Genomic DNA, 13,538 nt, shown 5'->3' on the forward strand with positions numbered 1-13,538 from the left:
GGGGGCTGAATAATTACGCACACCCCACTTTGCAGTTATTTATTTGTAAAAAATGTTTGGAATCATGTATGATTTTCATTCCACTTCTCACGTGTACACCACTTTGTATTGGTCTTTCACGTGGAATTCCAATAAAATTGATTCATGTTTGTGGCTGTAATGTGACAAAATGTGGAAAAGTTCAAGGGGGCCGAATACTTTTGCAAGCAACTGTATTCCCTGCTCCACCTCTATGCCTTAGTCAAGGAGACTTGCAATTTCTTTCACTTTCCACTCTGCTCTTCCTAGTTGTCACTTCACATTCCCCCTCCCTCCTCACCATGTCATTCTGTTGCCTGTGCATGTTCATTAGATTCCTATTCTCTCACATAAACAAGATTTAGGGATGAGCTTGCATTTAAGAGATACTGACACCAGAAATGAAGCCTTTTTTACATCTATCATAACATTGTCTTTGCATGAGCTTTCTAATTTTGCTAAAAAAGTATTTCCTGATGCTTTTCCATTCCTTATCTGATCCCCCATGTTCTTCTATGAGGGGGCGGGCATATTTGTGCAGCAGTAGGCTGTTAGCATTAGAAGCTGTAACTGACAGACTGAGAAGGGACAGTCAGGTTGGCAAACAGTCAGGTTAAGGAACTTCAAGTACCAATTACTTACAAAACCAACCCTAACAGTGAAAGATCAACATGACCTATAGGTAACTTTTTATGTAGATTCATAATTTAATAACAGTGTTTACATAATGGGGCGGGACCTCCCTGCTTGCTATGATTGTGATTTCCAAGACTGAAGGAAACATTCTAAATAATTGATATAGTGTAAGTTTATTTTGCTTGACAAGCCCAATAGAGAAGGATTTGGAATCATTTCTTAAGGTGGCCATACACGAGGCGATTTCGCTCGTTGTGCGATGAACGATTATATCGACAAACGATCGTATGGCGATCGAGTTCCCATACGATATGCCATCCACGGGCAACGATAATTCGGGAAAGATTTTGTCGCATCATTATCGTAAAATACCTACGATCGTACATCTACGTACGATCGATGTCGTTGACTTCTGCTGCTGGCAATCGTGACATGCGCAGAGAACAATCGTTGAAAGACAAATGTCTGACACTCACACCAACTGGCAGATTTTATCGTTAAACGACCAAAATTTTTAAACCTGGCCGATCGATTTTGGGGACGATAATGTCGGCTCGTTTAGTGGGCCGACGATCGTTCGTACACCACCAACTATACGATAACTTAACGATAGCATCGGATTGTTCGGGAATCGGTCGTTTGTAAGTAAAAAATCGGTCCGTGTATGGCCACCTTTAGAGTGACAGTGGAAGATCCCCTTTAAACAGAAAATGCAGCCTAGCTATAGGTGTAGTTTCGCTTTATAATGTTTTATATATATATCTATATATATATATATATATATATATATATATCTATATATATATATATCTATGGGAAATGCACACATGCAGTATATACTTATAGCATTCCAGCAGACAGGACTCCATATACATATTTATTACCTTGCACTTCAGTCTCCGCCCCTGTGCAATGTAATAATTATGTATAGACCTAGAAAAGACAAGCAACAATAGAAATTCAGTTTCCAATGTGTATTTTTTGTAACCAAACATTTCTTTGGAAACATCCAATTTATCAGCCAATCCTGTAATAGAAATTAATTAAAGTGGTGTTTTAACCATAGGTAGTCATCTAAAACATCCCATACTTCTCCCTAACTGATTTACTATTTTCCCTAAAGGACAGTTGTTCTATCCGGAGCCATTGGCCAAACTAAAACTTCATGAATCAGGTCTGAATAATACCCCCCACACTTAAAATAATTCTTCGATAGCAGTAAAGATGCTGTTCCTTTCAGTCTTAATACTAGTAATATCTACAACCCTTAAAGGGGACCTGTCACCAGACACAAAAAGCTGAATAATAGAAAATTAACCCATTTTATTTAATTATTATTAATAATTATTAATTATTATCCAAATAATCTTGTTTATTTTCAAAAATCTGAGCTGTCAGTTATATATTGGCTGCGCTGCCTTCTATGTCTTAGGCATAGAAGTGGGGCTGTCGGTTACTTTCACTTTCCATTCAGCACTTCCTAAATACCACTGCACTCCTCGATTTTCCCCTCCCTCCTAATGGTCTATTATTTTGTAGCTTGGGCATGGGCGTTATCATTAGGTCCCACACTCCTAGGGCATTGACAAAGTTTTGTAATGATAGAAAACTTGCCTTAATAATAGTGTGCACAAAATGGGGCTTGCCGCTGTTGTGAATTCCAAAACTGAACAGAACAAAATTTAAATATATAGTGGAAGGAAAGTTTATTTTGCTCAATGAACATGATAGAAAAGGATTTGGAAATATTTCTTAGGGTGACAGGGCCCCTTTAACATTCGGATATACATAGCTTTGTGTGTGTATGTGTTTTTTAAAAGTATTCCTTTAAAAATTGAGCCCGCAACATACTGATTTTTGTTCCCTGTTATATCAAATGTAGTTTGGGAAATGTTGTGTTTTAGAATTCATTAATAAGGGGAAGTTACTTAAAAGTGAATGGGAGCTTCCCTTATTTCCCAGAGCAAGTAATTGTATAGTATCGTTTGTAGGCCATGCTGTATTTCTCAAACTTTACTTCACCTGAACCTGATGCAATACAAATAATTCAGGGACTAAGCAATAATCGTTAGCTAAAGGTGCAAACTGGCAGAACAGCATTTGAACATTCTTGATACCATTTTCATATTCAAATATTACTGTTTCTTAAATATAAACAAGCCATCTGTGCTATTGACTATCTATTAACAACACAATTTTTTTTTTTGTTTTTTTTTATTCCTAGGAAATGAAGCTGTGTTTTCTCTAGAAACTGCCTCTGATTATGTAAAAGATGAAAAGGCCTCCTTCTATGGCTTTAAGTGCTTTGCTATTGGATATGAATACAGCCCAGGGTCTGATGAGGTTAGCTTCTTATTAATTACCTTTTAAGTACTTCTGTAACAGAGGAGCAAAATGAACTCATAGGGCCTTGGACCACTTATTAAAGGGGTGGTTCACCTTTAAAATAACTTTAGTATGTTGTACTATTCCTACAATTGTTCTTTTATTATTTATTTTGTATAGTTTTTGAATTATTTGACTTCTTTGTCTGCATCATTTCAGCTTTCTAATGGGGGTCACTGACCCCACTGGCAAGAACATGTTTGCTCTTTGAAGCTGCAGTTTTATTTTTGTTCTTTTCTCTTTAGTCCCTCTTCTATTCATATTTCATATTATCTCATTCACACCACTGCCTGTTTGCTAAGGTAAACAAGATCGTAGCAACTAGATAGCTGCTGAAATTTCAAACTGGATATCTGCTAAACAAAAAACTAAATAACTGAGAATTGTCTCAATATCAATGTATACATCATTCTAAAAGTTATTTTCAAGGTGAACAACCCCCAATAAAAAATGGCTATCCTAGGTTTGACACAGTAGATCCCTGAAAGGGATCTTTGATGTGTACTAAACACTTTTTTACTACATCAGTGATGTAAAATCAATCATTTATGTATTTGTAATTGTGAGCCTCCGTGAGTATATGAGTGGGGTTTCTACATAGCACAATATACATGGGGGGAGACAGCTGAAAAGGGTTTGGGATTTTTTTCTTAGGGTAGCAGGTCCCCTTTAACATTCGGATAACATTAACAGGCTGCACATGATAAAAAAGCTGCACATGATAAAAAAGCTGCACATGCACTTAACCAATAAAATCATTTTGTTTTCAGCATGTTTATGGTGGCCCAACAATTCTTACCAATATTTAGCTAAAGGATCGAAAAGCAATCTTAACATTAGCTAATGTAGCTGCAATTCCTTTTTGTTTTCTACTGTTCCAATTGTTAGGTGGCCATACAGTGCATGGTCAGGTTATACACAGTACCCAGCTTTCCACAGAACAATTAACTCACACGTGCAAGGGTCAATAAACCTGCAGAGCCGATAAAGGATTACATTTTATTTTTTATTTAGCATATTTTGCTGCTTCATGAGTTTTGAAGACTTGGCTGGTCTTGAATGCACATTGTAAATCATCATATGTTTCTTTATTTCAGGGCATCATTCAGCTGGAAAAAGAACTGGCCAACCTTGGAGGAACGTGTGCTGCTGCTCTAATGAAAAAAGATCTTGCGCTTCCTGTTGGTAAGTCAAGAAACGCCTTGTGTATATGCACTGCTGAATCTTTACTAGGATGTATATTCATATATGTACAGTTATTGCCAATTAGCTAGCATTAATGTGAGGATATGTTTGTCATTTAAAATGACTTGAAGTTTTTTTGGGCAGGGCTCTCTTCACTTCTTGTATTGGTTATTGATTGCTTTATATGTTACTCTGTATGTCCAATGTATGAAACCCACTTATTGTACAGGGCTGCGGAATATGTTGGCGCTTTATAAATACATTTTAATAATAATAAGGACTTGTGATTATGCTAATGAAGTAGTTCCTTCTAGTAAGAAATTAATTACATACACTAGATGGGAAAAAAAAAAAAAAAAAAAAAAAAAATATATATATATATATATATATATATATATATATATATATATATATTTTATCCTTGAGAAAGGTCCTAATGAGGACTGAAACGTCGGTTTTAAACAATATATTTTCAATAAATTTTTGATAAAGCATTGAAGGGTGTGCTGGCCACGGATGATTATTATTTTCTGTATATATATCAGTGTACACCATATCCACGGAAGCCGACACGCCAATGCCGCTGACAATGTTTGTATCAGCAAAATCAAAAAGTTCAATTTATACAGATGTAGTACAGTGGTCTCAAACATACTCTGATTTCCATTTTATTTATTTCTTATTACTTGTTTTTTTTGTTTTTTTTGCCTTTTTTCCTTCCTTTGTTTTGTTTTGTTTTGTTTTTTGATCTGAGAATATATATTGGTTTACAAAACATTGTTTCGCTAGATACTACCTTGCTAGATACTGTTTCATAAATAAGTATGTTTGAGACCACTGTACTACATCTGTATAAATTGAACTTTTTGATTTTGCTGATACAAACATTGTCAGCGGCATTGGCGTGTCGGCTTCTGTGGATATGGTGTACACTGATTGTGTACACCGTCTCCATAGTTACCCGCTGCGTCACTTCCGCTTCTTAGCTATACAAGGAACTGATTTGTATGCATATCACTGTTTGTGATCGCCACTAGTTACGCTTGAGAAAGGGGGTGGGATGCCCCCGAAACGTCACGTTCAGTTGGACGGTATATTTTGGCACAGATGGACTCGCTGTGATTTGAGCCTTATTACGCACCCACAATATTTATTTTGCCGTTTGTGTGCACCATACATTGGACTTTTATATATATATATATATATATATATATATATATAAAATATATTATAATACAGCGAACCCCATGGGGACTGAAATGTAACGTTGGCTGTTCATGCGTTTTTAATACACAATTGATTGTTTTTGGAATATAACTCGGTGTTGCTGGTCTTTTTTGGATATATATTGTCCCAAGAATATATTCATCCTACTTGGGCCAAGCTATCTTAGTTTCTGCCATGTGTCATATTAAGCCCTGTGCAGCCAGTAATGGAATATTACGATTGAACTTTAGCAACATTAGGTTTCTTAATTTACAATATACCCATGTGGCATGAGAGACTTGAAGATGAAATGAAGCGGGCCTAAATAGATTCGTAAAATAAGAACACCACTTTAGTTTCACAAATCAGCAGTGGGGTTTAGTGACTTCTAACCAAAAGATAAAGACAAACATTTCAAAAACTATAAAAGTAAATAAATTAAAAAAAATAATAATTTACTATAGACTATAACATTCTGTCAGGCCTTGACTTGGGCCTTGGTTAAAAAAAATTTCAAGAGTGTCTGAAGTATTGTATGGATCTTTCTTCCTCATTTTCCATGTTGATAAGGCAGTCCTTTAAACTGCACCAAACTCTTTTCCCCACACCTGTTCTAAGTTTTCATGTTTAGTGCTAGAAACCATAACCCTGTATTAATCATATGCCCCTATATGATTAATACAGATGTTGTAGTGGTGAGTAAAATAAGGATGTGGGGGATGATCCACTTTTCTCAGCCTGCATATTTTTAACGCACCTTCAGGCCTAGGTATGTGGGCAGGCCCCAAAGACCCGGGCCAAGGGTGGCAAATATCTGGGGGTGGCATGCTGCCCGCTGGTCACATCTGAACTGGAGACTGGGAGGCAGATTTTGACAGCTGTTTTAATATCCTGCCCACCCAGTCCCCATTTCTTGCAATAGGGGAATCAGGTGGGTTGTGCTAACAGTTGGGGGGTGTAAGCTGGTGGTGTGCTTTGGGGGGGGTGGCATGTGGCCAAGGGGTGCACTGTCTTTTGGGGCTGCTCCCCTTTGTTGCTGCCTGATAAAACTGAAAGTATTTTCAGCTTCTCCGTTTCAACTGTTTAACACAAATCACAAAAGCCATATATTTTCTTAGTTAAAACAATAGGCACAAGATTGAATTGAACTCATGCTGAACAAGAGGGTATAATTCAATTCTCCTTCAGTCAAATGTCATAAGACTCACTTGACATATTTTTAAGTGTCTTTTTTTTTCGTTTTATGTGGAAAAACTCAATTTTCAATTTATATTTATAGGAAGTGAACTGGAGGAAGATCTGGAAATAGTTGAGGAAGCAGCACTGCAGGTAAACTCTGTTTCTTGAAAACTGTTATTTGTATGAAGAGCTTTTAAAGTAAATCTATATGAAAATATTATTTGGAGTGGTGGCTCTGTTTTAGAAAATATTTGTGAATGCAAAGAACACAAAGTAAATAAATGTGTTGCGCTGTATTCTTCATATATTTAAAAAATGATTCAGACTAAACTGTTACTGCTGTCTTTTGGTAATGCTTTTTCCCCTTAGCAAGGAAATCACTTATCTATGGCTTTGTATTCAGTTGTACCAACACCAGGCAAGTCCCGTGCTACACATATGCTGGATTCCCATCAACCATGTAATCCAAACCACATATAATATTTACAGAGCACTCAGGAATGCGCTGGTATCATTAAACATTATTTCTCTTGCGTCCTGGGGGACACAGGCACCATGGGGTTAAATCCCCTCCCATCAGGAGGCAGGACACTGTATAATTTTGATTTCTCTCCCCTATATAACCTCTTCCCCCACCCAGGTACCTCAGTTTTTTTAGTGTCCTCGCAAACAGGAGGTTGGACAGAAGAGTCTCTAGGAGACACAACTTGAAAAGATCACTACGGTTCAGGGCTTAGCCCTAACACCCGGGGTGGTACCTGAGGCAGCCTAGGCTGCACTCGCTGCGTCAGCCCCCTACGCTGGACGGCTCCTTGAGCCTGCTGCCTAGAAAAGGCAATGTACCCGACGGCCGCCCCCCCCCCCCCCTACAACGGGGGCCCACGGCACCAACCCGGGATTACAGAGGAGCATGAGGTCCCCTCTAGTCTCCTCTAACCCTCCGCACCGTTCACAGGTGGCGAGAGTGAACAGGGGTTTTACAGCCCCTCCTTACACACGGGAGATCCCAACCTCTCCCCCATACCTACATCTGGCAGGCGGAGAGTCAGGGTATCCTCCGGCAGCCGCCCCTACACTCTCACACGGCGCGCCTGCTGTGACGCAGCCGGTGAGAGAGTGAGGCAGAGGGAGCCGGCGGGTAATGGATGGTACGCGCCTTCCGCACCCTCAATAGCCGCACCGAGACTTCCGGCTGTACCGCCGGAAGTGCGCACGGCTCACGTGACCTCCCCACATTCGCGCCCTCAGTCGGCTCCTCCCTTCCGGCATCTGACAGAGCGCGCACTCGCAGCTACGCTACACGGCAGGCCTGCTCCCAACACAGACAGAACGCCACAGGTCTCTCGCCCTCCATCTCTCCTCTTCCCTCTACCAGGCACAGATACGGTAAAAGGGTCACTAAGCCAACATGGCTGAGGGGTCAGGGGATGCACTATTCCTCAGAGGGGGGAAACAGGCGTCCAAAGTAACTTTCTTTGCATGTACTCAATGCAAGAAAAAGTTTAAGGTGGCACAAAAAGACCCAGTTTGTAAAGCTTGCACCACTGCTACCACGGATGCAGAGCAACCCACGCCACAATTAACAGACCAGGGGGAGAATGTACAGGCAGCACTACCCTCAACATCGGGCAATGTGGCTACAGAAGCCCCTGAGGCTCCAGCCTGGGCAGTTTCACTATCTAATTCCCTAGCTAACCTGCAGGGAATCCCACTATTAGCATCATCTCTGGATAAAATCCTAGACAAACTAGCATCACCTAATGTAGTTAAGAGCACATCTAAACGCAAGTGCCCGTTACCTAATGACTCTACTGCACCCTCCTCACCTGAGTCCCATTCGGACCAGGAAGGGCTCAGCGAAGGGGAATTATCCCACTCCGCATCAGAGGGCGACTCTGCCTCAACCGCCCAGGACTCTGCCAGGTCACCAAATGACCTGATTGTGGCAGTCCTTCAGGCCCTTAACATTGAGGATACTGACAAAGGGGCTAAGACCTCTAAGGGTCTATTCCGCAGAACGGCCTCGCACGAAATAAATTTCCCAGCCCATGAACAACTCCAAGCCATCATCCAGGAGGAATGGAACCTCCCGGAACACAAGTTCCAAGTCACCCGAAAATTCTCAAAACTTTATCCCTTTCCAAAAGAGGATCTGGGAAAATGGAGCACCCCACCTCTGGTGGATGCTCCGGTATCGCGGTTGTCAAAAGCCACCGCCTTACCCGTTCCAGATGCATCTGCCTTTAAGGACGCCACCGACAAAAACTGGAAGGCTTCCTTAAAGCTATCTTTACCTCTGCAGGTACAGCCTTTAGACCCATTCTTGCCATGGCATGGGTAAGTCGGGCTCTGGAAGTGTGGTCCGACGCCATCCTCACCGGTCTACAGAGCGAAACCGCCATCGAGGACGTCGAGTCCGTCGCACTACACATCCAAGAGGCGAGTTCCTTCCTCAGTGAGGCTTCACTGGATTCCCTGAAGCTGCTGGCCCGCACATCTGCTCTCTCAGTAGCCGCACGCCGCTCCCTGTGGCTTCGACTATGGTCGGCTGACCTCAGCTCAAAAAAGTCACTTACCTCTCTTCCCTTCAAAGGTTCCCGCCTTTTCGGCGAAGAACTAGAAAAAATTATCTCACAAGCAACGGGGGGCAAAAGTACACTGTTGCCCCAGCAAAAACCCAAGAGCAGACCTTCTAATACATCTTACAAGAGACAGCGCTTTTTTCGAGGCCAAAGCACTCGTTTCTCAAAAGGATCACCTCCATCCAGATCCTCCTCTTCTGCCAGAGGTGGGCCCACCTCCAGAGGCAGAACAACCTGGCAGTCTCGCAAGACATTTACCAAGAACTCTAACGAGAAGAGCTCCTCAGCATGACTGGCCGCACGACACTTGGCCAGACATTCAGGTCGGGGGACGTCTCAAACACTTCGCCACCACCTGGGCCGAACTCATAGACGACCCCTGGGTCATAGACACAATATCTTCCGGTTACAGGATAGAATTCCACAGAACACCTCCACAGAGGTTCTTCATGTCTCGGGTTCCCATAGAACCCCAAAAACAAACCGCCTTCTTATCCATCGTACAGGAACTGGCACTGGCCGGAGTAATAACTCCGGTTCCTCCACTTCAAAGGTTCCAAGGGTTCTACTCGAACCTCTTCGTGGTCCCCAAGAAAGACGGCTCATACCGTCCTATCTTGGACCTCAAACTTCTCAACAAATGGGTGTACTACCGACGATTCAAGATGGAATCACTGAGATCGGTAATCCGGGCTCTAGAACCCCGGGAGTTCCTGACATCCTTGGACATGAAGGACGCATACCTTCATGTCCCAATCCACCCTCTTCACCAAAGGTTCCTGCGATTTGCTTACCACAATCACCACTACCAGTTTGCGGCCCTCCCCTTCGGCCTATCATCGGCCCCACGTATTTTCACGAAAATAATGGCCACCATGGCAGCCTTTCTCCGAGTCCGTGGGGTGTATATCACTCCATACTTGGACGACCTCTTGATCAAGGCGCCCTCACGGCACCAGGCACAAGAGGACCTGGACCTGTCCATCCGGGTCCTTCAGAGCTTCGGCTGGACGATCAACATGACCAAGTCATGCCTTTTCCCATCACAACGAATTCAGTTCCTCGGGCTCCTTCTCGACACCCACCTAGGCAGAGTTCTCTTACCAGAGGAAAAGGTCCACAAGACACACTTGCTGGTCCGACAACTCAGATCTATCCCCAAACCATCCCTCAGGTTTTGCATGAAGGTTTTGGGGGTCATGGTCGCTTCCACAGAAGCGGTTCCATTTGCACAATTCCATCTGAGGCCCCTTCAAAGGACCATCATCTCAGAGTGGCGCAAACACCACCTTCTCAACCAGAGGATCTCCCTACCGACTCAGACGATCGACTCTCTAAATTGGTGGCTGACCCCACCTCACCTAACACATGGAAGACCCTTTGCGGACCCGGACTGGCAAATCATCACAACCGATGCCAGTCTGTCGGGCTGGGGAGCCACCTTCCAGAATCTTTCGGCACAAGGCCTATGGACAACAGCGGAATCCAGACTGCCGATAAACATATTAGAGATCAGAGCCATTTTCAAAGCCCTGACCCACTGGGAAACCCGACTGACAGGACTAGCCATCAGAATCCAGTCCGACAACGCCACTGCCGTGGCGTACCTCAATCGCCAAGGGGGAACCAAGAGTGTGGCAGCAGCAGGCGAAATCAGCAAAATCCTTCGCTGGGCAGAGAACAACGTCCCACAGATCTCCGCAGTCCACATTCCAGGCCTTCTGAACTGGGAAGCGGACTATCTCAGTCGCTACAGACTAGACCCGACGGAATGGGAACTGAATGCCGAGGTTTTCGACATCATAGCGAAACAATGGGGCACACCAGACTTAGACTTAATGGCGTCTCGCCACAACAAAAAGGTTCCACTATTCATCTCCAAGACCAGGGACCATCTAGCAGCAGGGGTGGATGCCCTGACGGCACCGTGGGGGGTCCCGCTGGCCTACGCCTTTCCCCCCCTTGCCATGTTACCCACGTCTCATCAAGAGGATGAGGAAGGAGAGCGGCACGTTCATCATAATCGCCCCAAATTGGCCACGGAGGTCGTGGTTCACAGACCTGGTAAATCTCTCCATCGATCCGCCCATGGCACTTCCCGTTCGGGCAGACTTGCTTCACCAAGGCCCAATCCTCCACCACAACCCTCAAATGTTCCATTTGATGGCGTGGCACTTGAGACCGCTATTCTGACCCGGAAAGGGTTTTCGATGGTAGTGGCTCAGACTATGATTAGGGCCAGGAAGGCGGTATCCTCCAAGGTATACCATAGAATCTGGAACCTCTTCATCCACTGGTGCGCACAACAGCAAGTAGCTTATCAGAGTGCAAACGTTCCTCTGATCCTCCAATTCCTGCAAGACGGCCTGGACAAGGGCTTGAGCCTAGGGTCCCTTAAAGTCCAGGTATCAGCCTTGTCCATCTTACTACAGAAGAAACTGGCAAGGCTAGGAGACGTAAGAACATTCTTACAGGGAGTAGCTCACCTGTCACCAACCTGGAGACCCCCGGTGCCACCCTGGGACCTCAATCTCGTCTTGTCGGCACTCTTGGAGGCCCCCTTTGAACCTATCCACACCATTGAGCTTCCCTGGCTTACCTGGAAAGTAGTCTTCCTCACGGCCATCTCTTCAGCAAGACGTGTTTCGGAACTAAGTGCACTGTCGTGCGACTCTCCTCACTTAATTTTCCACGAGGAAAAAGCAGTCCTGCGCACAGTTCCTTCCTTCCTACCGAAAGTGGTATCACCATTTCACCTAAACGAGGAGATAGTTCTCCCTTCCTTCTGTAGCTCGCCCAAAAATTCCAAAGAAGCCAAACTACACAAACTAGATGTAGTTAGATCAATGAAAGTCTATGTAGACAGGACAGCTCACTTCCGCAAAACCAGGAATCTCTTCGTGATTCCGTCAGGCAGCCGTAAGGGCTGCTCAGCTTCAAAAGCCACAATTGCTCGCTGGATCAGGGAAACTGTTCGCCGGGCGTACATATCCCTGGGAAAAACACCCCCCTTCGGGATAAAAGCACATTCCACCAGAGCACTAGGGGCATCCTGGGCATGCAGGAACCGGGCTTCCGCGGAGCAGCTGTGCAAAGCAGCAACCTGGTCTTCCGCGCACACCTTTGCAAAATTCTATCGCTTCGATACCTTCGCCTCGGCCGAGGCAGCCTTCGGGCGTAAAGTTCTGCAGTCGGTAGTAACTAGAGGAATAAATAGTAGTTTTCCCTCCAGGGGGACTCTTTGGATGTTGTTTTTGTAGACGCAAGAAAATTTATATGAATTTTTCTTTAGATGGTGGCCACGTTTGGAAACTTAGATCAGAAAAGTGTTATAGTTTATAGTTTTAAGTTAAGACACTGTTTGCCTTCTTTTATAATGATTTTACCTTGCGGGAAAGGTTATATGGGGAGAGTTCTAAAAATACAGTCCTGCTCCTATTGATTTAACCATGGTCTATAATAAGAAAAGGATGTACTTATAAATCATATTTTTTTCATTTCAAAGATGAACAGATGAAAAGGGCCATCTGATTGCCATGTTTTTGGCTTTCTTCCACTTCTTCAAAAGCACTCAACAGATCCCATTGCCCTTCTAATTAAAAGCAACAATAAACTCAACCCCTAAAAACATTAACCCATAACGGTCCGTACTACCATCAAAATAGAAGGCATGGATAAAGGGATTCAATGAGACAATAACTTTACACAAAAAAGTGCCAAGTGGATGGTCCTTTTATGTGTGCACTTTGTTTTCAATATGGATAACAAAGAATAATTTTTAATGACAGCGCATTCCCTAGTGCTCTGTAAATATTATTTATTGTGTGCACTAGGAAATTATGCTTGCATTCATTACTGAAATATAGCAGGGAACTCATTCTGAGAAAAATGTTGTTTATTTTTTTTTGCATACGTTATTATTTTTTTTTTTTTGGTTATTTGGGGACATTTCCAGGCAATATCCCTGCATTGAGCATCAATGCATTGGTCAGCGTGCCACTCCCATACATAGTTCTCATGTTTTTATTACTCTGACTGCACTAAACAAATAAAGGACACATTTTTCTTTGTTTGTAAATAATGCTTCTTTAGAATTACATTAAATTAATTTTTTTTCCCTAGGTGTGTAAAACACATTCTGGCATCTTAGGAAAAGGTTTGGCTCTTTCTCACTCTCCAACCATCCTGGAAGCCTTGGAAGGAAGTCTTCCTCTGCAAATTCAAAGCAACGAGCAGTCATTTCTCGAGGATTTCATAACCTGCGTGCCTGGATCAAGTGGTGGACGATTAGCAAGGCACTATATTTTTTTTGGCTATATTTTATTGGCTTGGCTTGGGAGGTTAAAC

The 13,538-nt window shown here is 43.2% G+C and overlaps 1 protein-coding gene across 22 annotated transcripts in view; it reads left to right on the forward strand.

The window, feature by feature from the left end:
- Nucleotides 1–13,538, forward strand: part of mycbp2 (MYC binding protein 2, E3 ubiquitin protein ligase) — a 139,791-nt gene that overhangs the window by 66,430 nt on the left and 59,823 nt on the right. For all 22 annotated transcript variants that reach the window (XM_031897067.1, XM_031897074.1, XM_031897078.1 and 19 more), the window contains 4 exons: nt 2,879–2,997; nt 4,137–4,224; nt 6,710–6,759; nt 13,314–13,486. In XM_031897067.1, coding sequence (XP_031752927.1) covers nt 2,879–2,997; nt 4,137–4,224; nt 6,710–6,759; nt 13,314–13,486 — 430 coding nt within the window. The remainder of the gene's footprint in view (nt 1–2,878; nt 2,998–4,136; nt 4,225–6,709; nt 6,760–13,313; nt 13,487–13,538) is intronic.

The sequence above is a fragment of the Xenopus tropicalis genome, chromosome 2, assembly GCF_000004195.4.
Source record: "Xenopus tropicalis strain Nigerian chromosome 2, UCB_Xtro_10.0, whole genome shotgun sequence".
Taxonomy (NCBI): Eukaryota; Metazoa; Chordata; class Amphibia; order Anura; family Pipidae; genus Xenopus; species Xenopus tropicalis.